Source organism: Mandrillus leucophaeus, unplaced genomic scaffold (genome assembly GCF_000951045.1).
Source record: "Mandrillus leucophaeus isolate KB7577 unplaced genomic scaffold, Mleu.le_1.0 Scaffold5, whole genome shotgun sequence".
Classification (NCBI taxonomy): Eukaryota; Metazoa; Chordata; class Mammalia; order Primates; family Cercopithecidae; genus Mandrillus; species Mandrillus leucophaeus.
In genome coordinates, this window is record NW_012105364.1 from 2535954 (window position 1) to 2558708 (window position 22755).

General features: G+C 49.4%; 1 protein-coding gene across 2 annotated transcripts in view; it reads left to right on the plus strand.

Moving 5' to 3' along the window:
* The window catches only part of PLXNA4 (plexin A4), a 539940-nt gene that overhangs the window by 474841 nt on the left and 42344 nt on the right, over positions 1-22755 (plus strand). For both annotated transcript variants that reach the window (XM_011995835.1, XM_011995836.1), the window contains 8 exons: positions 1768-1904; positions 3903-4067; positions 7086-7179; positions 7640-7879; positions 8528-8674; positions 9356-9590; positions 13567-13709; positions 19808-20076. In XM_011995835.1, coding sequence (XP_011851225.1) covers positions 1768-1904; positions 3903-4067; positions 7086-7179; positions 7640-7879; positions 8528-8674; positions 9356-9590; positions 13567-13709; positions 19808-20076 — 1430 coding nt within the window. The remainder of the gene's footprint in view (positions 1-1767; positions 1905-3902; positions 4068-7085; positions 7180-7639; positions 7880-8527; positions 8675-9355; positions 9591-13566; positions 13710-19807; positions 20077-22755) is intronic.

Here is a 22755-nt window from a genome sequence, read left to right on the forward strand (position 1 = left end):
AATTTGATTTCCCGTGCAAACTCACCGTGAAATATTTATGAAGCATGGCTTGAATAATTAATAGCTTCTCACAACTCTAAAACATGTATCCATAACATCCTGTCCCCACCAGTGAGCCCCTTGATAGTGCCCCAGCCACACCTGCAGGAATTACTGACTTCTACCCCTTCTAAGAACCCTCACCCACAGGCTGCCAGGGAGCACCAATCCCCATCTATTTTAACTTCCCTGAGTTCAACTCTGTCTCTCTAGGACCATCTCTGCATTGAAGCCTGTGTGTACAATCTATCTCTCTCTCTCTCTCTCTCTCTCTCTCTCTCTCTCTCTCTCTCTCTCCCCCTCCCTCCCTCCCTCCCTCCCCTTTCCTCTCTGGGAAGGTTGGTGGGGTTCCTTTAAGGTGGGGCACAAGTACCATTTGAAGAGGTACTGCAAGTTACAGAACAAGAAAACTGCCAGGAGCCTTGGAGATCATCACTTTTTGGCTCAGCCCCCTGATTTTGTTGACGAGACAGGTGAAATGTCTTGTCCAGAGTCATACAGCGAGATCTAGGCAGAGCTGAGAAAGGAGGGCTCTTTCTGCAGCCTCACCCCACCCTCTTCCTGGTCTCCAGTTGAGCCAAAATGATAAGCTATTCCTTGACGTGGCCCATGTTACAGGGATGCTAGACCTGGGATCCAGAGACAGGGTGCTGGGACCTGGTGAGGCAGATCAGGAACTGTGGTCTCTGTGTCTCCCCACCTGCGTGCCCTGATCCTGGACCTGGAGGCGCGTGTGCCAGGTGATAGGGAAGCTCCAGAGCTTCCCTATCAAAGCATCTCCAAGAGGAGGTTGTCAGCCTGCTCTGAGGAACTGAGAGGGTTGACTTTTGGTGCTGAATTCTTTAAGGAGGAGGTAGCTGGGGAAGGGAGAGAAATCTTCATTTAAATGCAGATACAGACTTCTCACCTGGGACTGAGGAAAGTTTTTCCATTAAAATGCTAATGAAAGAACAAACTGCAACTCCAAATCCCCAGCTGTCAAGAGCTTTTTTCTGCCCTGCCCCCAACCCGGACTCCTCACTGGTCCCATTCTGGCAGAGGGCTGGGGGCAGCCCTTGAAAGCAACTGACTCTTTTCTGCTTCTCTCTCTGAGTTTCCCTGGGGCTCTCACTTCCCATTGCTCTGCCACTGGGTGCTTTGGGCAGCTCTTTGTAGAGACCTGTGGGAGAGACAGTTTACCACCCAAGAACAGAGCTGTAGGTTGGAAACGGGTTGAGAACTGGAGCTCTGGGGTCAGATCTCAGTTATGCCATTTTTTAGCTCTGTGACCTTAGAAAACTGAGTTAACATCTCTAAATCTCTTCTGTAAAATAATAATGCCTACTTTATAGAATTGATTGGTGATTAAATTATATATGTATGTGTATAGGGATATACATATAATGTGTATACATATACATATTATAAGATATAAATTATATATGTATGTGTATATATCCCTATATACACATACATGTATAATTATGAAGACATATAATCTGACACTTAAAAAATAAGTACATGGCAACTATTAGTATTACTAGTACTAAGGTAGGTATGCAAACTCTCAGGGTCTGGAGCATTACCTATCCATACAAGCCTAAGAAAACTGTCCTGGTCCTCTGGGAGACCGCTATTACCAAAGATTCCAGAAAGCAGCTTGGGGGAGTGGGGTGCTGCCTCATGCCTGCCCAGAAGCCTCCTCCACCCCTTCCCAGTTGTGTCTCAGGCCACATCCTTTCTACACAGACACTGACTCTCTCAGATCTGAAGCCCAGCCGGGGGCCCATGTCCGGGGGGACCCAAGTGACCATCACAGGCACCAACCTGAATGCCGGAAGCAACGTGGTAGTGATGTTCGGGAAGCAGCCCTGTCTCTTCCACAGGTAACTCAGAGGGCCCCTTTCTGCAGCACCAGATGGGGAAAGGTTAGACAGGTAGATCACTTCAGGGTAGTTTCGTTTTTATTGCAGAGAGTTGGGAAGGTGTAACCACCTGACAGTTTCTTCTTGCCAGCTGCACAGATAGAGCCAATTTCCTGAGACAGCATTATTGCAATAGAGAAAGAATTTAATCGATACAGAGCCAGCTAAATGGGAGACAGGAGTTGTATGATTCAAATCAGCCTCCCTGGAAATTTGGAGACTAGGATTTTTAAAAAGATAATTTGGCAGGCAGGGGGTTAGGGAGTGGGGAATGCTGATTGGTTGGGTTGGAGATGAAATTGTATAAAGTTGAACCAGGATTTTCTTGCTGTCTTCAGTTCCTGGGTGGGATGGCAGAACTAGTTGAGCCACATTACTGGTCTGGGTGGTACCAGCTTGTCAATCAGAATTCAGGATCTGAAAAGTATCTCCAACAGTGATCTGAGGTTTTACAATAGTGATGTTATCCATAGGGGCGATTGGGAACATCTGGAATTTTGTGGCCTCTGGTTGCTTATGTGCCTCCTGAGTCATCATTTTTGATCTCGTGGCTAATTTATTAGTTTTTCAAAGGTGGGCTCTCTGATCCCCAGGCAAAGAGGGGATTTGTTTAAGGAAAAGGCTATTATCATCTTTGTTACAAAGTTAAACTATAAACTAAATTCCTCCTATAGTTAGCTTGGTCTGTGCCCAGGAATGGACAAGGGTAGCTTAGAGGTGAAAAGCAAGATAGGGTCCGTTAGGTCAGACTTGCACTGTGATAATTTTTCTATGTCAGACTTTCCTCACTGCCATACTTTTTGCAAAGGTGGTTTCAATCACCTTATGGCTTGGAAGTACTCCTCCTGCCTAACAAAGTGGACATGCTCTTTGGGAGAGAATTTGGGCTCAAATTCTCTCAAAGTCTGGAGACCTGTCTGCCCTCCCTTCCCTGGATGGGCCCCATATGCTTCATGGCCCATCAGTTAGCCCTGGTGACCCCATAGCACCCACTCTGCAGAACCCTAGGATACCCCAGAATGCAATTTGGAATCTACAACTAAAGCCCATTCCCCAAGGTCAGATGCACTCTGGGAGCTGCAGAGCCAGCTGGACCTTCTCAGAGATGATAGGCACAGCAACCCAGCAGCTGAGGTTGAGCCTACAAGGCCAGGTGACCTTGCCTCCCTTGATCCCACTGTGCAGTCCCAGAAGGGCACACCTGCCGTGAACTGGAGCCTAGGGGATAGGAGCAAGGCAGGAGGTGCATTCAGTGAAGGACACTAGGCAATGTGGCTGGAGATGCTCCCTCAGCTGGCCTAAGATTCTCTAGAGAGGATTTTCCCTGAGAGAGCTATGCTGAGGGTTGTGACAATTCCCAAATCAGACCCGGCCAGGCCTGGCATCAGTAGTGTTAAAGAAACAATTATTCTGACACTTGTTAAAATGGCAAGAAAGACTTAGGACGATTGCAATTGATGTCAAGACTACTGCAACAGGGGAAACAGATGGGGCTCAACTCCAACTACTACAGAGACAGCAGGGGGTTTATAGCCAATGAGCAGAATAAGGGACTCAGTGAATGAAAAATCACTAAGAGGAAACATCAAGGTAGGTGGACTCCTGCTAAACCAACTTAACATGATTCTTGCTGAAGGCAGGCCAGGGTGATCAGATATCAAGTACAGGAGGATTCTCCCCAAACAGACTTAGCCAGATTCTTGCGAAAAAATGAAACTAGATAGGCCAAAGACAGACCCAGGGATGAGGCCCGGTTGAAAAGAGGGCTCAGAGGAACCTGTCTAAAGTTTGGCCAAGGAGAGAGTCTTTGTCACCGGATCTCCAGCTTTCTATCTGAGAGCACCCACCCATGGCCTCTGAGCACCCTGACATGCAGGGAGCAGTGTGGGAGGGCCCTAACTCAGGACCTCTGTCCTCCTCAACACTAGGCACCCAATGCTGTGTCTTCCTGCCCTCCAGGCGATCTCCATCCTACATTGTCTGCAACACCACGTCCTCAGATGAGGTGCTAGAGATGAAGGTGTCGGTGCAGGTGGACAGGGCCAAGATCCACCAGGACCTGGTCTTTCAGTATGTGGAAGACCCCACCATCGTGCGGATTGAACCAGAATGGAGCATTGTCAGGTAGGAGCTGGCCCAAGTAGACCTTAATGCTTCTGGACCTCTGTTTCCCTTCCCTGACTCTCGAAAGCCAAGGAGAGTTCTGGGGGCCCAGTTCTACTTGGGGAACTGATAAACTGGAACTGGTTCCAAGTACCCCCAAATCAGACCTTCCTACTGTGGTTCCCTCCTTCCACTGAGAGCACCTCTGTGCCAAACCCAGCCTGGAGGCCAAGTTCCTATAACAGCAAGAACCCACCTTCCCCAGTTCTGGGACAGGCACTGTGCTGGAGGCCATGTCCCCATTGTGCAGTGACTGCCGGGGGTGCCAGGCTACTCTTCTCACTTCTGGTAGACATAGGTGCTAATCCTGGTCCCACCTTCAGGCTGAGGGGTGTGGAAGAAGGAGTTAGATCAGGCCTGACTACTCCTTGTAGTCAGCTTACATGGGGGAAGCTGTGTCCTGAGCCTGGAGGCCCTATCCAGATACCCATCCTCTCTGCTCCTGGCTGCCTGCTTACATTTCTCCTCCCCTCTGCTGTAACCTCCTCAAGGGTAGAGTTTAGGTCTTGTTCCCTGCTTTTTCCCAGGGCCCAGCCAGATGCACTGAACACCTGTCTCAGAGGGAGGGGACCAGGCATTGGAATGTTGGTACAGAAAGGCCCTGGGGCAGGGACTTGGGGACCTTCATTTACCTTGGGCAAATTGGTATTCTTCCTGGGCCTCTGCCTATTCAGCGATTCATCCGGGGATTTTGAAATCCCAGGATCTCTAGGGTCCCTGGAGTGGTATGTCTCCCATCAGGGGAGAAGGGGTAGGCACCTGGATAGCACATGGGAATGAGAAGATGCTGCAGAGGGCACCCCATGCAAGGCTCACAGAGATCACTGGGAAATCACTGTAACAGGGGCAGCATGGGAAGGGTCTCAGCCCAGCTCCACTGCTTACCAGCCCGGTGACCTTAACAGTTATCTCACCTCCCTGGGACCAGAGTCCCTCTTCTGTCCACTCTCGCATAGGCAGCTGAGAGACTGAAGTGAGATGCACATGCACAGGGCAGTGCCTGGCTCCGCCCCCTCCCCCTGCCCCCTGCTGGGTCCAGGCCTCTCACTGTCTGCTTCAGTTCTCAGGGGTGTGGGGCTGGGGGAGTGAGCAGGAAGTACATGTAGAAGTGGTCTCCCCGGGCTGAGGCAGAGAGCAGGGATGTGTCCAGTCCAGGGAACAATCTTTTTTTAATCCAGAGATCGGCAAACTCCAGTCTGTGGGCTGAATCTGGCTAGCCACCTGCTTTTGTAAATAAAGTTTTATTGGCACACAGCCATGCTCATTCGTACATGTATTGTCTATAGCTGCTTTCTCACTATAACAGCGAGTTGAGTAACTGCGACAGGGACCATATGGCCTGTAAAGCCTACAATATTTACTATCTGGTCCTTTACAGAAAGAGCTTGCCACCCCCTGCCTTAAGCCCAAAAGAAAGACAGCCTTTGCCTGCTGAGATGAGATTTGGCCGTCCTCAGCAGTTACTTTATAAGGCCCAAACCTACTTTATAAGAGCTTTAGCCATGACCTTAAGGCAGATGAAGACCAGAAGGCACAGAGGGGAAGGTCGTCTGTAGAAAGCCATACCAGGATTTGGCCCCAGGAAGTTGATGCAGCCCTTTGTGACTTAGTCAACAAACTTTGCAACTCTGCGAAATTCACAGCCTGGTACAATTCAGTTATTCTTTGTGTCATCCTCATAGAAATAGAGGTGTCACCCTTCCTGGCACTCAGCTACCATTCCTGCATCATGCTCCCACTAGGAGGGAGGATGGAGACAGACATGTTCTGGGTCTGCCAGCCAGCTCCAGGGCTTTTCTTTAAGTTAATCAAGTCTGAGGATGGGGTGAGGCTCTGCTCTTATGAGCCGCCTGGGTTACTTGTGAACAGTGATGGTGGGCGTTTGATAAATGTGTGTTGAATTGGTGATTGAGAGGACTGGGAAGATGGCTAGACACCAGAAGGTCATCTATAGCACTGTCGCATGTGCAGGAGCCTCTCTGAGTTTCACAGGAATCTTCCTCTGTGTGTGCACACACGTGTGTGTGTGCAGGCAGATGGATAGATGGGTGGAAATGAATGTGGGTGTGTGTGTCAAGGATTCTTTACTCATCAACTTATAGCTAATTAACTTGCTAAAGCCTGTTTTAGATAGCAGGATTCTTCTCGAAGATGCTCCTTTGATTGGGGATCAGCCTATTTCTCATTTTTCTTTGAGTAGCCCCCCGGAGGACACAGTCTACTACAGTACTGCCCACCACTTTATGCCCACTTCTCAGCTGCCCTAAGGATGGGCACTGATGTCCAGGTTTCTTTTGAGAAGCGACACAAGATGAAGCTCCTAAGCCCTCCCTGTCAGCAGTCCTGTGTCCTCCCTGTCAGCGGTCCTGTGCCACCCCAGCGTGCAGGAGACCCGAGTCCCAGAGCGTTTCTCACTTGCATTCACATTTGCATTCATGGACCCTCTGCCTTTCCCAGATCTCAGCCTGATCAAAGCCTCCAACATGGAAACTTGTAAAATGATTGCCCTGGGGGAGCAGACTGTGCTCAGCGCCTGGAGGATGTGGTGGGGACAATCTGGAGCGAGGCTTTCATGAGGCCAAAGCTAATGTCTAAAAAATCCCAAGATTAGCAAGGACCAGGGGAAGGATGGAGGAAGAGACACCAAGGGGTTGCAGAGAAGCAGCTGGCACAAACCAAAACGTCTTGGAGAGCTAAGGGGGCTGTGCTGTTGACTGGGCCTCCACAGGGGTCCATGCTCCCAACAGACTCAGCAAAGGATGGCCACAGACATCTGGTCATTACTGTCCTCCCCTTGGCTGCCGAGATGCTCGTCGTCATTACTGTGCAGTCAGCTTGTCATCTTTGTCCCCAGGAACATTACCCTGCTGCCTGGTTGTCACTGTCCTTATTGTTGTAGCTCAGTCAGTCATCATTGTAGAGTGCCATTGCTCTTCCTGAACTTATGATTTACACGCCTCTTTCTTTCTTCCTGCTCAGTGGAAACACACCCATCGCCGTATGGGGGACCCACCTGGACCTCATACAGAACCCCCAGATCCGTGCCAAGCATGGAGGGAAGGAGCACATCAATGTGAGTGCAGGGCTGATGGGGTTCATGGAGGTTACCCACACGAACGTGTGGGTCTTCCCAAGTACTGAGGCGACTCCCTGCCCATACACTGATAACCCACAGCCTGTGACACCCTTGAATACTCGGATAGTGGGATGGGGGAGAAGATGTAAGGGCATTTTTACTTCTTGGGGTACAGGCATGGAGGAGCAATTACTTTTGGGGTTCCCAGGGTTTTATACCTTTACTCTTTCATTCTTCCAACACTAGCCATTGCCACACCCACTACAGGCAAAACCGGAGCTGGTTGCAAGCTATAGCACCTATTCCTTGAGGGCCCAATTGTGTGGTCCTGACTCATCTCTAATCCTCTTGTCAACCCCATGCTATTCGATGACATCCAGGGAGGCCTGGTACATGTACTGGGGCTGTGGGTATGTGGAGATATTGCATAGGCTCCGCCCTGTGGCTCCTCCCACAGATCTGTGAGGTTCTGAACGCTACTGAGATGACCTGCCAGGCACCCGCCCTCGCTTTGGGTCCTGACCACCAGTCAGACCTGACCGAGAGACCCGAGGAGTTTGGCTTCATCCTGGACAACGTCCAGTCTCTGCTCATCCTCAACAAGACCAACTTCACCTACTATCCCAACCCAGTGTTTGAGGCCTTTGGTCCCTCAGGAATCCTGGAGCTCAAGCCTGGCACGCCCATCATCCTAAAGGTGGAGTGAGGGTGGTAGGAGGTGGGGGTGGGGAAAGGAGGGGCTGCTGCATGGAAGGGGATGTTCAAGTCGCAGACTCCAGTCACGTTTTTCAACCGGCATCTCTTGCAGAGGTTGCAGTGTAGCCCAGAGTGTGATAAATGTTCTCTCTGAGTTTGTACTGGGAAGAAAACTCTCTTTATGGGCCGGTTCTATCCAGGGAAGGCAGATGCACCTTGGCTATTTGACTCTCAAGCTTTTATTGTCCTGAAAGTCCAAGTACTGGTAGGTCAGGCTCACTGCTTCCTCCGAGGCAGCCTTGTGTGAACCACAGCATAGGGCCCCCTTTGGAACATGGGTCACAAGTTAATTAAAGTTCATGACAACTTGAATCAATCGGTAGTGACTGACTCCAACTCTGCATTGAGAAGGATTCTGAGGCTGCATTTGGGATAAGCTGAAAGGAATACTTTGATAACTGATTACCCACTGGGAGGAAGAGGCAATGGTAGTAGTCGTGCCACGAATATTTTTTGCACTTATTACCAAAGGTGGCTTCTTCACCAGCTCCCCAGCAGGATAGGACCTCCAGGTGGGAGGATGTGAGAGCCAGCTGGTAGCTGTGGTCCTCACTCTGGGATGGGAACTGGGGCTTTCCCATCTGTACAGGGCAAGAACCTGATCCCGCCTGTGGCTGGGGGCAATGTGAAGCTGAACTACACTGTGCTGGTTGGGGAGAAGCCGTGCACCGTGACCGTATCAGATGTCCAGCTGCTCTGCGAGTCCCCCAACCTCATCGGCAGGCACAAAGTGATGGTGAGACTGGGAGAACCCCATCCCGGATGGAGTGGGCACTAGGGATGTGGGTGTGAGCGGCCCAGCTCTGTCTCAGGCCACCAGGGCTTTCCAAGAGGGGATTCTGGCCCACAGATAACTTTTCCCCTAGCTACCACCCACCCCAAGTTCTCTCTTCGTGTCCCCTTTTGAGCTTCTCTCTTCTGTATTGTCATTCTTTCCATGCTGGCTGGTGCAACAATAAGGAAAATGCAAAACAGCATTAAATAGTTGCTAAATCATCTGCAACAAACAAGAAAGTCTTCAAGGAGAAGGCCGTTGCTGGCCCATGGAAGTCTGTAATATCTTAATATCATGTTCTGTGCTTCCGTTGTGCACCCTTAGAATGGGCATAAATCTTAGGGGATCTAGTCATTGGTGGCAGACTGTGTTTAGGTCCCAGTTGTGTGCTGTTTTCTTATGAAGATGACAAAACTCGCTCCTGAATAAGAGGAGGTGAGGTGTTTCCAGTTGATGGTGAGCTCTGTTAAGCTGCATCTGTCCCTGCTCCCAGCCCCCCATGCCCTCTTGTCTATTTTGACACCAGTGATTGGTCTCCTTTCCCTCATCCTGCCCTGGTCACCAGTTCCTGGGTGACTTGGGACTGTTGCCAAAGCTGCTGTGTCCCCACACCCAGCTCCCTCTTGCCCGGTGTGCCCCCAGGCCCGTGTCGGTGGCATGGAGTACTCCCCGGGGATGGTGTACATCGCCCCGGACAGCCCGCTCAGCCTGCCCGCCATCGTCAGCATCGCGGTGGCTGGTGGCCTCCTCATCATCTTCATCGTGGCCGTGCTCATCGCCTATAAACGCAAGTCCCGCGAAAGTGACCTCACACTGAAGCGGCTGCAGATGCAGATGGACAACCTGGAGTCCCGTGTGGCCCTGGAGTGCAAGGAAGGTACTGAGTGGCCCCGTGCTGGAGGCCGTGTGTGTGTGTGTGTGCACATCTGTGTATGTGTATGTATATGTTTCATATACAAACAAGCAGGCTGGGCAGCAGTGGGCAGTGCTAGAGGCTAGCGGTGTGTGTGTCTGTGTGAATGTGTGTGTGCATGTGTCTGTGTGTGCACCTCTGTGTGTGTATGTATGTTTCATATATGAGCGAGCAGACCGGGCTGCAGTGAGCAGTGCTGGAGGCCGTGTATGTGTCTGTGTGCATGTGTGTGTGTGCACATCTGTGTATGTGTGTGGATATGTTTCATATACAAGCAAGCAGGCCAGGCAGCAGTGGGCAGTGCTGGAGGCTGTGTGTGTGTGTGTGTGTGTGTGCATGTGTGTATGTATATGTATGTGTTTCATTTACAAGCAAGCAGGCCAGGCAGCTGTGAGCAGTGCTGGAGGCTGTGTGTGTGTGTGTGTGTGTGTGTATACATGTGTTTCATTTACAAGCAAGCAGGCCAGGCAGCTGTGGGCAATGCTGGAGGCTGTGCATGCTACCTGCAAAGCCTCTCACTCTATAGTTCCTATACCTGCGTCCCAGACCACACCCATACCCAAGCAGGCCCTATCCTGGCAACACCAGAGAGGCCAAGGTCTCCTTGCCCTCTCCTTGAAGGTGTCAGATTAGGATCATTCTCCACCCCACTAGAGCAGCCTCCAGACCTGGAATCCCGGCTGAGTGGGTTTTGCACTCTACTCAAGGGGAGATCTGGGGGTGTCTTAACATGACGCATTTCAGCAATCTTCAGCTTTCTTCCTCTAGCAGGAAGGTAAGGCTGTAGGGCTGATCTGTGATTTAGAAGGAAGGGTGCTTCACAGCTTGTATTAAAAAAATTACAAACACCACCATAAAGTGAAATCAGCTGCACTAAATCCAAGAAGGAAATTTAGGAGTCAGACTCTTGTAACCCCCAGGATATCATTTTGTGACTCATCCTGGGAGGATCTGAGCTGGTTCTTTGCTGTAGATTTATAAATGGAGTAAATCCGGCCCCGTACCTGGGGCTCTCACTTCACACCGATTCCCACCAGGGCAGCCACAGCTCTTTTTGATGGGGAAGTGGATCCATTCCATCCCCTCTCTACATCCTTCAGCTGTCAACACAGCATCCGTCTTGTGGGACCGTTAATTACTGCCTTTTATTATATTTACGCTGCTTAATTTTTTTCTCCGCAATGTACTCTTTCCTCTAATTAGGTGTAGTGATTAGAATCTCTTTTATGTGTGGCAGGCACGCTGCTTTGAATGTTGGAGGCGCTTGGTGACTTAAAGGAAAGCTGCAGACTGATAAAAAGCCAACCCCCCCTTCTCCCTGTGGGCTGAGCACCCCAACTGGGAGGGGGCAGCCGAGGGGAGCTCCCACCCAGGATTGTCAGCTGAGGCCCCAGGAGGAAACCTTGGCTTCAGACTTTAGGGGCGAGCTATGCTGTGCACGTAGGAAGAGGGGGCCTTACAGCAAAGGACTTGTCAGACTAGCCACGGAAACACTTTGCAGGGTGCCCAGAGCCGGCTGCGGAACGGTTACAGGGCTGCACTGGTCCAAGCCAAGGGGTCTCCTTGAAGACTTCACAGCCAGCCAGGACGTCCTCTACACAAACTCAGAAGACACCCAGCTGGGCCCTTCATGGGCCTGAGCTTCTGATATATAAACATACCCATGTATTTGCAAACACTCCTACACATGCCCACACACACTGACATACACTTGTGGACTAACACATACACTCACATGCCCACATGCATGCACAGTCACATACACTCACTTGTGCACTCACATACATGCCCACACACACTGACATGCTCACACACTCATGCTTTCACATACATACACTCACTGACATACACTCATGTGCTCACACGCTCATGTACTCACATTCATACAAACACACTGACATATACTCACGCACGCTTGCACACTCACACACGCATTCATGCACTCAACTCACATGCATGCACACACTGACATACCCACATACTCATGCACTCGCATTCACAAGTGCTTGCGCACATAGACTCATGCACTCACACATGCATACACACACACACTCACACTCATGCACTCACATGCATACTTGCATACACACCAACACACACATATGCACTCACACTGACATGCATGCACACTCATGCAGTCACACACACATACACACTGAGACACACATGCAGGTACTCACATTCACACACATACACACTCATGGACATACATTCATTCACACCCATGCACTCACCTTCACACATGCGTACACACTGACATTCACACTCACACATGCCTACACACTCACTGACATACACACCCTCATGCACTCATGCTCACACACTGTCACACTCACACACTCACACTCCCTGACATACACACTCAGATAAGTGCCCACATACCCACACCTATGCTCATGCACATGTTCCCATGCTCTCCTATAAGCATACACACCCATGTTCCTCACTCAGGACATACATGAGTGTTCCCCAGGGGTTTTGGTGACAGCACATGCCAAAAACACATGCACACCCATTGGTGCAGGCTCCACTTGGATACATTTGGGTTCTCTACTGTCGAAGTCAGGCTACGTATCAGGAACCCCTGTGTCTGTGTGGCCAGTGCAGAGGTGCAGGGGTGCAGGGAAAGAGGAGCAGCAGGAGAGGTTGCAGAGGCCTCTCCAGGTGGCATCCCCTTGGCTCTCTCAAACAAGCAGTCTTGGTATTCTCCTGGCACAGAAAGCCAAAATTTGAGGGCCTGAAGTCTGCTCTGCAGTGTGGAGCTCTACCCAACTCATGGGCAAGGGCGAGACTGGGGTCCCTGTAGACAGTTCCTAGAGTGGCTGTGTTGTGTTTCTGTAATTATCACGGCTCACTGGGCGCTTGGCTTGCTTTTTGAGGCTCTAGAGCCACATTGGGCTTGTTCATCCCTTCTGAGTTCACAAAATATTTTCTCCCTATTTTTGAGATTATGTAAATAGAAAGGAATATTTTTTAGTAGTCAATGCCCACTGGCTGTTCTTTGCCAGCATGTGTTAATCCGTCCTAGTTGTCCATGTGCATGCATGCACACATATGTGTGTGTGCACACACCAAAGAGAAAGCCAGAGCAGGGAAGGGCTGGGTGCCTCACCCCTGAGTCCCCCTGTGGCAGAGGGTGGCCCTGGGGGAGGATGTTCTCAGAACGAAGTATGGTGACAGCTTTGGCGCTATGTAACAGCCTCAGGCTGTACTGCATGCTCACTTTCCTGGGGGGTCTTGCCACTGTGTTCATCTGGAGACCTAAGCTGCCACCACACACAGCAGTGCCCATATGCAGGTCATAATTCACCATCAAGTAGCATCACCTTGAGGAAGGAAGGGCAGAGAAATACCTTGCCTATTTATACAGAAGGACTATTTGAGTGTGGCTGAGCCTCCATCTCTGCCCCATTTGGAGGTTTGATGGCTCTCATGAGCTGCATGGTCCAGACTTGTGTCTTTAAACTTGTTTTCCTTTATCAGAAGTTGTTCTTGTCATCTTATAAGGAAATCTATTATAAAACACAGCATCAGGAATGGACAGTTACTCATGGTACCTCTCCCTTCTCTTACTCATCCCTCTACATCCCCCTCCCCAGCATATTTTGCAAACCAAAGCCCTTCATCTTCAGATGGGGAGTCTCTCCTGGCCCAGCAGTAGCACAGATCTGTGGACAGCCTCACCCACCATCCCCCATCACTCACGCTTTGGAAAGGTTTTAGCCCCAATGCAAGGTTTCTTGCACTACATCTTTCTCCCATGCTAATGCAGTTCATCCCAATCCCAGCTAAGTAAACAGCATCTCCAGTTATTCCTGCCCATCGTGGTTCATTGCTCATGTCTCCTAGGGGCTTGGGTAAGAGTTCTGAGCATTCTGAGATGGAGGTGACTCCTGGGGCCTCCCTATCCAGCAATCTCACAGGCTTCTCTTCGTGCCAGCCTTTGCCGAGCTCCAGACGGACATCCATGAGCTGACCAGTGACCTGGATGGAGCCGGGATTCCGTTCCTGGACTACAGAACCTATACCATGCGGGTGCTGTTCCCAGGAATTGAAGACCACCCTGTCCTCCGGGACCTCGAGGTGAGAAGCAGTGCTCCATCCTGGCGTTAGAACAGGGGAGTGTGTTGGTGATCTTCAAGTCCAGCCCCTCTTTCAGAGGTGAGAAAGCTAAGGCCAGGGAGAGGACACAACTTGCTCAAGGTCCCCCAGCTTGTCAGCATCAGCCCATCCCTCTGGAAGAGGTGGGGCCGAGCCAGGGAACCTTGGAACAGAGATGTGAGTAGGGCTTCGGATCTTAGAGGGTCATGGAGCCCTTTCAGAATTGAATGGAAGTAGTTGATGTCCCTCTCCCCAGAAAAAACTACATATGCACAGAAACAAGAAACATGGCAAGTACATTGGGGAACCTCAGGGACCTTTGGTTAAGGGTCCATGAAGTAGGGGATTTGACTCACATACTTGGTACTCAATATATAAGGGATTTACCACTTAGTGCTTAATTGGAAAAGGTAAACGATGTGTTGGGAAGCGGGGTGGAAATGTGAATGAGAAATCATAACCCTCTCTTCTACCAGCAGGGACCTCATCTTTTGAACACTTTATCCTGCTTACCGTCTAGCATGGTATCTGGCTTATGTGTCTATTCATATTATACTTTGTTCTGAAAGGGCTTTGGAATGGCTTACAGAGAGAAATACCAGAGAAAAGTGAAAAATATAAATGAGAAAAGACCAGGACAGAATAATAATCCTAAGGAGTAATCACTATGAATTGACTGTTACTAACATCTTAGCCCAGTTTAAGCACTTTGCACGCATTCATTCATTTCACCTCCCAAGAAGCCTCTGCAGTAAGTAAGGCCATTATACAGGTGACAAAACTAAGGGGCCAGAGTTCAGTGGTTGCCTGGGACCACAGAGCTGGTGGGGGCCGAAGGGAGATTTGAGCTCAGGCATTTAGATGTCAGTGTCTTCCCTCCCAACAACAGACCTCTGTGCCGGACTTCTGGGGAGCTATGTCAGTGACCTGCCTTACAGCTGTGGATGGATCAAAAATCTACAGCCAAAGCAACAATGCAAACTAAGATTAATTCCAAGGTTTACATTGTCCATAAAATAAAAGCAGACCCATCACTCAGGAGCTGTGTGGGTTTGCAGGTACCGACACCCGAGGGAATGTCTAAGCGGGCTCTCCAAGGGAATGTAGTAGGCTGTGTACCTCTGCAGCAAATGTGAGAAGTCCAGAGGGGCATTTGTGGCACACACATTTCTCCATACTTGCTTGTTGCATGAAGCATGTGCTTTTGTGTGTTTCTATATTGAGGGCATGGGCTTTTCTTTCTGGAGGAGGCTCCCTTTGGCTCCTCAACTGATAGATACCAAGAGACACTTTCAGAAGTTGGAGGTGACGGTCTCTATGTCCTCATTGTCAAGGTACCTTTTCTCTCTGTCTATAGGTATGTATGTGTACATGCATGTATACATGTATCCCGTGCATAAATAAAAACATAACGTGTATCCTGATACTTTTATTCATCCATTTCCTTCGTCTTGCTCCTGGTCTTTGTTCCTCCCCCAGTCCCACTCATTTTTCCCTTCCTTTTATTTTTCTCCAGCCTCACCTTTGTTTGCTTCAAATTACCAGGATTCTCTTAGGGCCCTGGAGAGTATGCAAATTCCTGTTTAAAGTGAGACATGAGAGGGACAAGAAGATAAGACCATTGTGTGCACACGTGTATGTGTGATTGGATGTGTAGACTGTGCATGTACCTTATTTTTGTAGTTCTAAATTCCAGCAGAGTGGAGTGCCTGGCACATAGTGGGCATGTGGGAAGTGGTAAATGATTGAATAAATGAGTATCTGTGTGTTTGGCTGAGTTAAGGTGGAAATGAGGTTGTAGGAAGGGAAATTATGTCTGAACATTCCCATACTACTCTGTGGATGGGATGGAATAATCTAAATAAGAATGCAGCGAGGACGAGTATATAAAGTTATTCTCCTTTCTTCATGAGTTCAGAATTCCAAATCTAAGTAGGTTTCCTTTAAAGATGTAACTTTTAAGTTGGATTTTCCGAGAACTTTTACTGACCTGCATTAGCCTGGAGCTATGTGAGATCCAGCCTTCTATGCGAAATTGAGGGACTGTGTGTGGATCACTGTTTTCTTATTTGTTTTTTTTCCAACCCCTTCTTGCCCCTGAAGTAGTTTCTCCCCCTTGGTGTTCTGAGTATGGAAACAAGTCATTGATTAATCCAAACCAGTATTTCCCAACCCTTTCAGCCACTGGGGTTCCTGCTCACCTCTGGAAGTGTGAAGAAGGAGGTGTCCTCTTGCTTCAGGCTGTCCTGGAGGGGAGGTCGCCCGGCCCCCTCACGTAGAGCTCTCTGGGTTAAATCCAGGCCTTCAAGAAAGGTGCTTCCCAGGCACTAGTCATGTAGCAACCCTTTAAAATACAGAGCAATCTTCCACTCCCAATTTCAACCTATCATTGGCTCCTAAACTCTAACCTATTGGGTTACAATTAAAATTTACTATCCAGTTTTATACTCACAGACTTCAACTAAATTACAGAACCATCTGGTGAATAAAGAAAGTCTTGTTTCAGAGTAGCATTTGCTTGGGCTGGGGAGGGTGGCAGGCAACAGTGAGGAACTGTTTTGGATACTCCTTACAAAGACACTTCACTTCCATCTCCTTCCTTCATAAAGTGGGGAGAAAATTCCTACCTCCCACACCCCAAAACACTGTCCTGATGCACTGGATGTCTGGGAAACTCTTGGAGGAAAGGGATCCCTGGAAAGCAGTCCAGGGAGTCTGAAAGGCAGGTAATAAAACTGTCCCCGTTTAAGCGTGCATGGAGCATGCCAAGCACTTTACATACATTATCTTACTTAATGTTCATAAAACATTATGACATAGACACTCATATTCTCATTTTACGGGAGAGGCAATAGAGCCCAGAGGTGATGGAGTTTTCCTCCACCTACGAGTCACTGTGGTCTCTCTGCTTCTAAAACCCGTGCTGCTGAATAGGATGCTATTTCGCTGTAGGTGGCTTTGCTAAAATCTTCCTTCCCAGGAACCCGGACCTCTTCCCAGGAGGCATGTGCATTTTGCACACAGAGAAAGGGCAGCCTCGCAAGAAGCCCAGAGTGTATCCTCACACCAAGTGTGCTATCTGGCCAACCCATGTCCTCTTCCACCTCTCTAAATGCCATAGTGCTAAATCTTCTGGTGACTGCCCTCCCTTAGCCAGCCAGTCTGAGCTGGTGGGAGGCCCTGCACGGGAAGGCTTTAGAGAGACGTCCGAGTTGGCTTTCAGACAGCTTTCAAGCCCAGGGGTAGGGCTAGACATGGTGAAAGATGGGGAGGACAAACGGGCACTTGGGAGCCAAACAAGTTTGGGTTTCGAAATCCAACTCTGCCTATCCTGAGATAGGCTGCCTTGGAATAGCTGCAATAGCTTCTCTGAGAGATTGTTCGCTCAGTTTTGCAAGATCATTAGAAAAATTCATTGAAACAATGTGTGTAATGTGCCAGGCACTGTGCATTGCACATGGTGGGTGCTCAAGAAATGACATTATCTACTATTATTAGAACAAGTCGTAGAACTGCTCTTCTGAATAATTTGAAGGACAGCGGCATGTATGTGACGGGGATGGTCACAGAGTTGGAAGACAGATAAATGGGGCAATGGAGGCTTGGGCTGATGGCAAGGTAAGGCTGTCCTTCCCTCATCAGCCCCCAGTGGAGGGGAGAACTGGGGGAGGCGGGCATGAAGAAAGCAGAGGCTAGTCCCACCTCCGGAGGTGAGGGGTTCGCCAGCAGGGGCTGTGGCCTGCTGTAGCCTGCTTGTCTCTGGCTGTTCCCATCTGTCTCCTGAGAACTGGCCCTCCAACGACCAGCACCACAGTGAGAGAAATGAAAATGGACCTGATTTGGAAACACACACATTTCCTATAGCTTCCAGATCCATAGGAGCTACTGATACCCGGCAAGTTGGAGGTTTCAATGAGAGCCCTTCTGTGCAGGGTGCAGGGCTGGCTCACAGAGTTCCCACTGTGGAAGGGACCTCAGGACTCGCTGGGGCTGGCCTCCTGGTTGAAATTCTCAGGACAGGGCCTGGGTCTGACTGAACCTGGCCTCCTGCCAGTGCCTTGCCCTGAGCCAGGAACACAGGGAATTGGTAATGAGGATCATGAATGTTCTGCCACCCTGTGACTTTGGTTAAACAAGGCTTTCTCTGGCCATCTCCATTTTTCCCAGTTTAAAACCTCAAGAGTAGAGCAGGAGAATGTACCTGCTCTTTAGGAGCTGGGCTGTGCATCAGCTTTTCATACACTCTCTCCTTTCAATTCACATCATGGTCCCTGGAGATGGCGGAACGAGGGGCCAAGTGCCTGGATTCATGACCTCCCTCCACCCTTCTCTGTCTTGGGGCTTTGTGAAGCTCCTTAGCCTCACAGGGTCCCTCATAGGGATTATAACAAACCTACCTTTTTGGTGCTGTGTGCATTAAGTGGGTCAGTATTTCTAAAGTACATAGAATAGTAGTGTGGAGTTAGATCTATATCAATATTAGCTATCATTATGTTCATTTTGCTGGTGAAGAAACTGAGTCACTAAGGGCCCTAGGAAATGACTGTGACAGAATTAAACCCAAGTATGATGGACTCTGAAACCAGGCTCGTTACTGCTGTATACATGACACTCTTTCTCAAAGAACTAGAGTATCCAACCCCTCGGGGAGACAGAGCCCTCAAGGTGTGGCTCCGAAGGCACCTCCCCACACCATCCCTCCCACTCCCTGCCTCCTCCAGCGCCCCACTTCAGGAGATACACCCTGCAGTGTTCTCAGAAGCTCCCCCTTGGGGGCAGATCCTATAGCTGACTTTTTAAGTAAGTTTTTTGGTTTAACAGAAGCATGCATACAAATCATGCACAAATTGTCAGCGTGCAGCTCAATGACTTTTCCCCAAGTGAACATGCCCATCAAGCCAGCACCAAGCAGAACATGGTCAGTCCCCCAGGAGTCCCAGGGTGCCCCCTTTTAGTTACAGCCACCCGCTAGAGCAGCCATTTATCTACAGCCATTGATTAATTTTATCTGCTTTTTAAATCTTTCTTTAAATGGTATTCTATGAAGACTATGCCCTCTTTAGCATCTGGCTTTTTTCATCCAGTACATTTGCAGGACCCATCCTGTTATTGTGTGTGGCCATAGGTCATTCATTCTTGTTGCTGTGTGGTATCCATTAGGTAGAATACACCACAGTTCTTCCACCTGTTCTCTTGTTGCTGGACATCTGAGTGTTTCCAGTTTGGAGCTATTACTGACAGGATTGCAATGCACACCCTTGGACATCTCAGAGGTGGATCTTCCGTACTTACCTGAGTTGTTGACTCATGTTTGCTGAGTGAATGGCACACCCTTGCAGGGATCTCCCAATGAACAGACAATGGAGGCAGGAAAATAAGACCGTCGTCTTCCTCTTCCCCTGGATAGAGCAGGGTCTTAGAAAGAGTCCCTAAGAAAACAGCAAATGCTAGAGTTAGAAAGTTCTTTAGAGATGGTTGGGCTCAATCTTCCCTTTTGATCATGTGGATAAACTTAGGCCCCCAGAAAAGGAAAGAGACTTACCCAGTGTTACCCAGCAAGGTGGTATCAGAATCCACGTGGAACCCAGATGTCCTGACTCTGAGGCCACTGGTGTGTCAACAGCACCCCTAGGGCTGAAGAGGGGTGGGCATTAGGTTAGTCCCAGGCTTAGGGCTGGGGATTCTCAGGGTGTAAACCATGACAGCCCTGGGCACCTGGAATTCCCCACAGGGACTGTGAGGTGCTTTGCCATGGCACAGGGGCCCTCATCAACTCTGCGTCACCATCAGGGAAGAGCTCTGGAGTCTGGCAGAAGTGAGTGCCATCCCAGCCCCGCCATTTACTAACCATGTGATGCTCTCCTCTCTGTGCTTCACTTGATTTGTCTCTAAACTAGAGGCTGCAATCGAGGTTAATCAGATACTTAACTCAGTGCTAAGGGCTTCACAGCATTAGCCAGGTGAACTGTGGCTTAATTGGTGGGTGAGAGGGTCATGGGTATGGGCACAGCCGTCCCATGGGGAGGTCACTGAGCTCCCCACCCTGCCAATGGCATCATGACTCCTAGGTCTCTCTGCAGGTCCCAGGCTACCGGCAGGAGCGTGTGGAGAAAGGCCTGAAGCTCTTCGCTCAGCTCATCAACAACAAGGTGTTCCTGCTGTCCTTCATCCGCACGCTCGAGTCCCAGCGTAGCTTCTCCATGCGCGACCGTGGCAATGTGGCCTCGCTCATCATGACCGTGCTGCAGAGCAAGCTGGAGTACGCCACTGATGTGCTGAAGCAGCTGCTGGCCGACCTCATAGACAAGAACCTGGAGAGCAAGAACCACCCCAAGCTGCTGCTCAGGAGGTGAGGGTGCAGTCTGCGGCACCCTGCTCCAGCCCAGTCATGCACCTGGCTCACCATGCCTTGCAGGGAGACTGGGGTAGAGCTCCTAGGAGAGCAGTCACGTTCCTAAGTTCAAGGCACTAACTAGCCCAGAGCCAGGGCTACATTGCAGGCCCCCTGAGAAGAATCTGTCCACTGTCCTCAGGAGTCAAGGGTGCGTGGACTTGTTGGCTCACCCTCTTGTTCTCTTGCCCCTATGTCAAATCTCCATTTTTGCTTCTCTGCCCTTCTACTTAATCTTGACCCTGTCTACTGCAATCTCCTCTCATGGAATCTTCAGAGGTCACTTAGACCATCCTCTGGCCTTATCTAAGTCCAAAGTTGGATTAGGAGAGAAGACCTGTGGCCTCGTGCCATCAGGTGGCAGGGGGCAGCATCGGGAGCATGCTGGAGCTTGTTAGAAAAGCAGAATCACAGACCAGGTACAGTGGCTCATGCCTGTGATCCCAACAATTTGGGAGACCAAGGCAGGAGGATCTCTTGAGGCCAGGAGTTGAAGACCGGCCTGGACAACATAGCAGGCAACATAGACCTCATCTCTACAAAAATAAAAATATAAAAATTAGCCATGCATGGTGGTGCACACCTGTAAATTTCCAGCTATTCTGGAGGCTAGGACAGGAGGATCTTTTAAGCCCTGGAGTTTGAGGCTGCAGTGAGCCATGATCTCACCACTGCACTCCAGCCTGGGCAACAGAGCAAGACCCTGTTTCTAAATAAATAAATAAATAAGTGTAGAATTTCAGGCCCTCCCAGACCCACTGAATCAGAATCTGCATTTTAATGAGGAACCCAGGTTATCCCAATCCATATTAAAGTTTGAGAAGCACTGAAGGAAAGTCCTTTGGTGATGTCTCACTCAGTGCAGCCCAGCGAGTGTTTCCTGGCACCTGCTATAGGCTCTAAATGGGACCAGAGTCCACCACTCAACACCCTGGAGGCCTCAGACTTGATACTGTTGAAACCTTAAAGGTCCTATGTAAAGACATAACCTTATCCTGTGACTTTGGCCTTATAGGAACTAGAGACTGTCTCACTCTATCAGTGCTTCTGTTTGAACTTTCCGTGTACCCTACGACCATGTCTCCTCTAGGCCGTTATTCCAATACCTTTGACCTTGGCATATCTGAAGTTAGAAAACTCCCACATCATGTCATTTTGTCTAGCCCTCTGCCTAGACCACTCATGTGCTCTCTGCCTGTCCCTCAGACTTCCATCTTTGGTCTCTGGGTCTAAGGCTAGGCTTCAGTGGTTCCCACTTGGTCCAGCAGATAGATTTGGCTTTCAGAAGTGTTTACTTCAGGCTTTTTCCTGGAGCAGTGGGCATTTGCCTGCACAGCTGCAAAAGTCTGCTGCATATAAGAGCCAGCAGACAGCTTTGGAAACAGCAAGGTAGATCATTTTGATTTTTGTTTTACTTTCACCACACAGCCACCCACTGGCATAATTCTAGGGTTGCCACTGCCTGCCAGAGCTCCCACCGACAACTTCCCGGCGTGGTCTCGCTCTGCCTCTGTGTCTCCCCACCCTTGTTTTCCATTTCTGTTCTCCTGGATGCTCTTGCTTCCTTCTGCTCTCCTTTCCTTTTCTTCTTCTTGCCCCTGGCTGCCTACCTCCTTTCAATATTCCTCCTTCTTTTCTCTTCCCAGCTTCATTTTGTGCTGGCAGCCTCCCAACTACCTTGGGATTTTAGTTATTAGCATTTTCTGGCAACTGCAACTTTAAACTATCCAGACATACCTGGATGGGCTAGTTTCTCTCTGGAACTGGCCACATACTTAGTGCAAGTTTGAACATAATTTGTTTTCTCTAAATGGGTGCAACCAAGAATGTCCTTGGGCTTACTGCACTGCTTCTGCATCTTCACTTCCAAAGTAAAAGAGTAGATGGGCTTGTGTTGTAGCATGAAAGACACAAGTTAGACTCAAGAATGAACTTTCTGTCATTGCAAATGAAACTGTAAAAGGGCTCCCAAGGGAAGTTCCAAAGGATGTGGAAGCTTTTGCCATAGGACAGTTTTTTGTTTGTTTGTTTGTTTGTTTGTTTTTGAGACAGAGTCTCACTCTGTCGCCAGGCTGGAGTGCAGTGGCAAGATCTTGGCTCACTGCAACCACTGCCTCCTGGGTTCAAGCGATTCTCCTGCCTCAGCCTCTCAAGTAGCTGGGGCTACAGGCACGTGCCATCACGCCCGGCTAATTTTTGTGTTTTTAGTAGAGACGGGGTTTCACCATGTTGGCCAGGATAGTCTTGATCTCTTGACCTCATGATCTGCCTGCCTTGGCCTCCCAAAGTGCTGGGATTACAGGCGTGAGCCACCGCGCCCAACCGCAATAGGACAGTTTTGACACGGCTTGGGATGAGCTGAGTATATGGCTTTATGCTGCTGTGAATGCCAGGAGCCTTTAGCTCAGGCTGTAGGCTCAGTTTGGCCATCTGGTCTTCTGACATGGACCCTTCTCCCGCCACCTTTATTCCTATTCCCTGCCAAATTGGTACCTCCCCAGGAATTTGGGATTTTTTTTTTTTTTTTTTTTTTTTTACCCAAAAGAACACAACTAGCCCGTAAAGTTCTCTAAGTTTATACTATTTAATAGGATAGCTTTGAGCCACATGTGACTATTTAAATCTAAATTAGTTAAA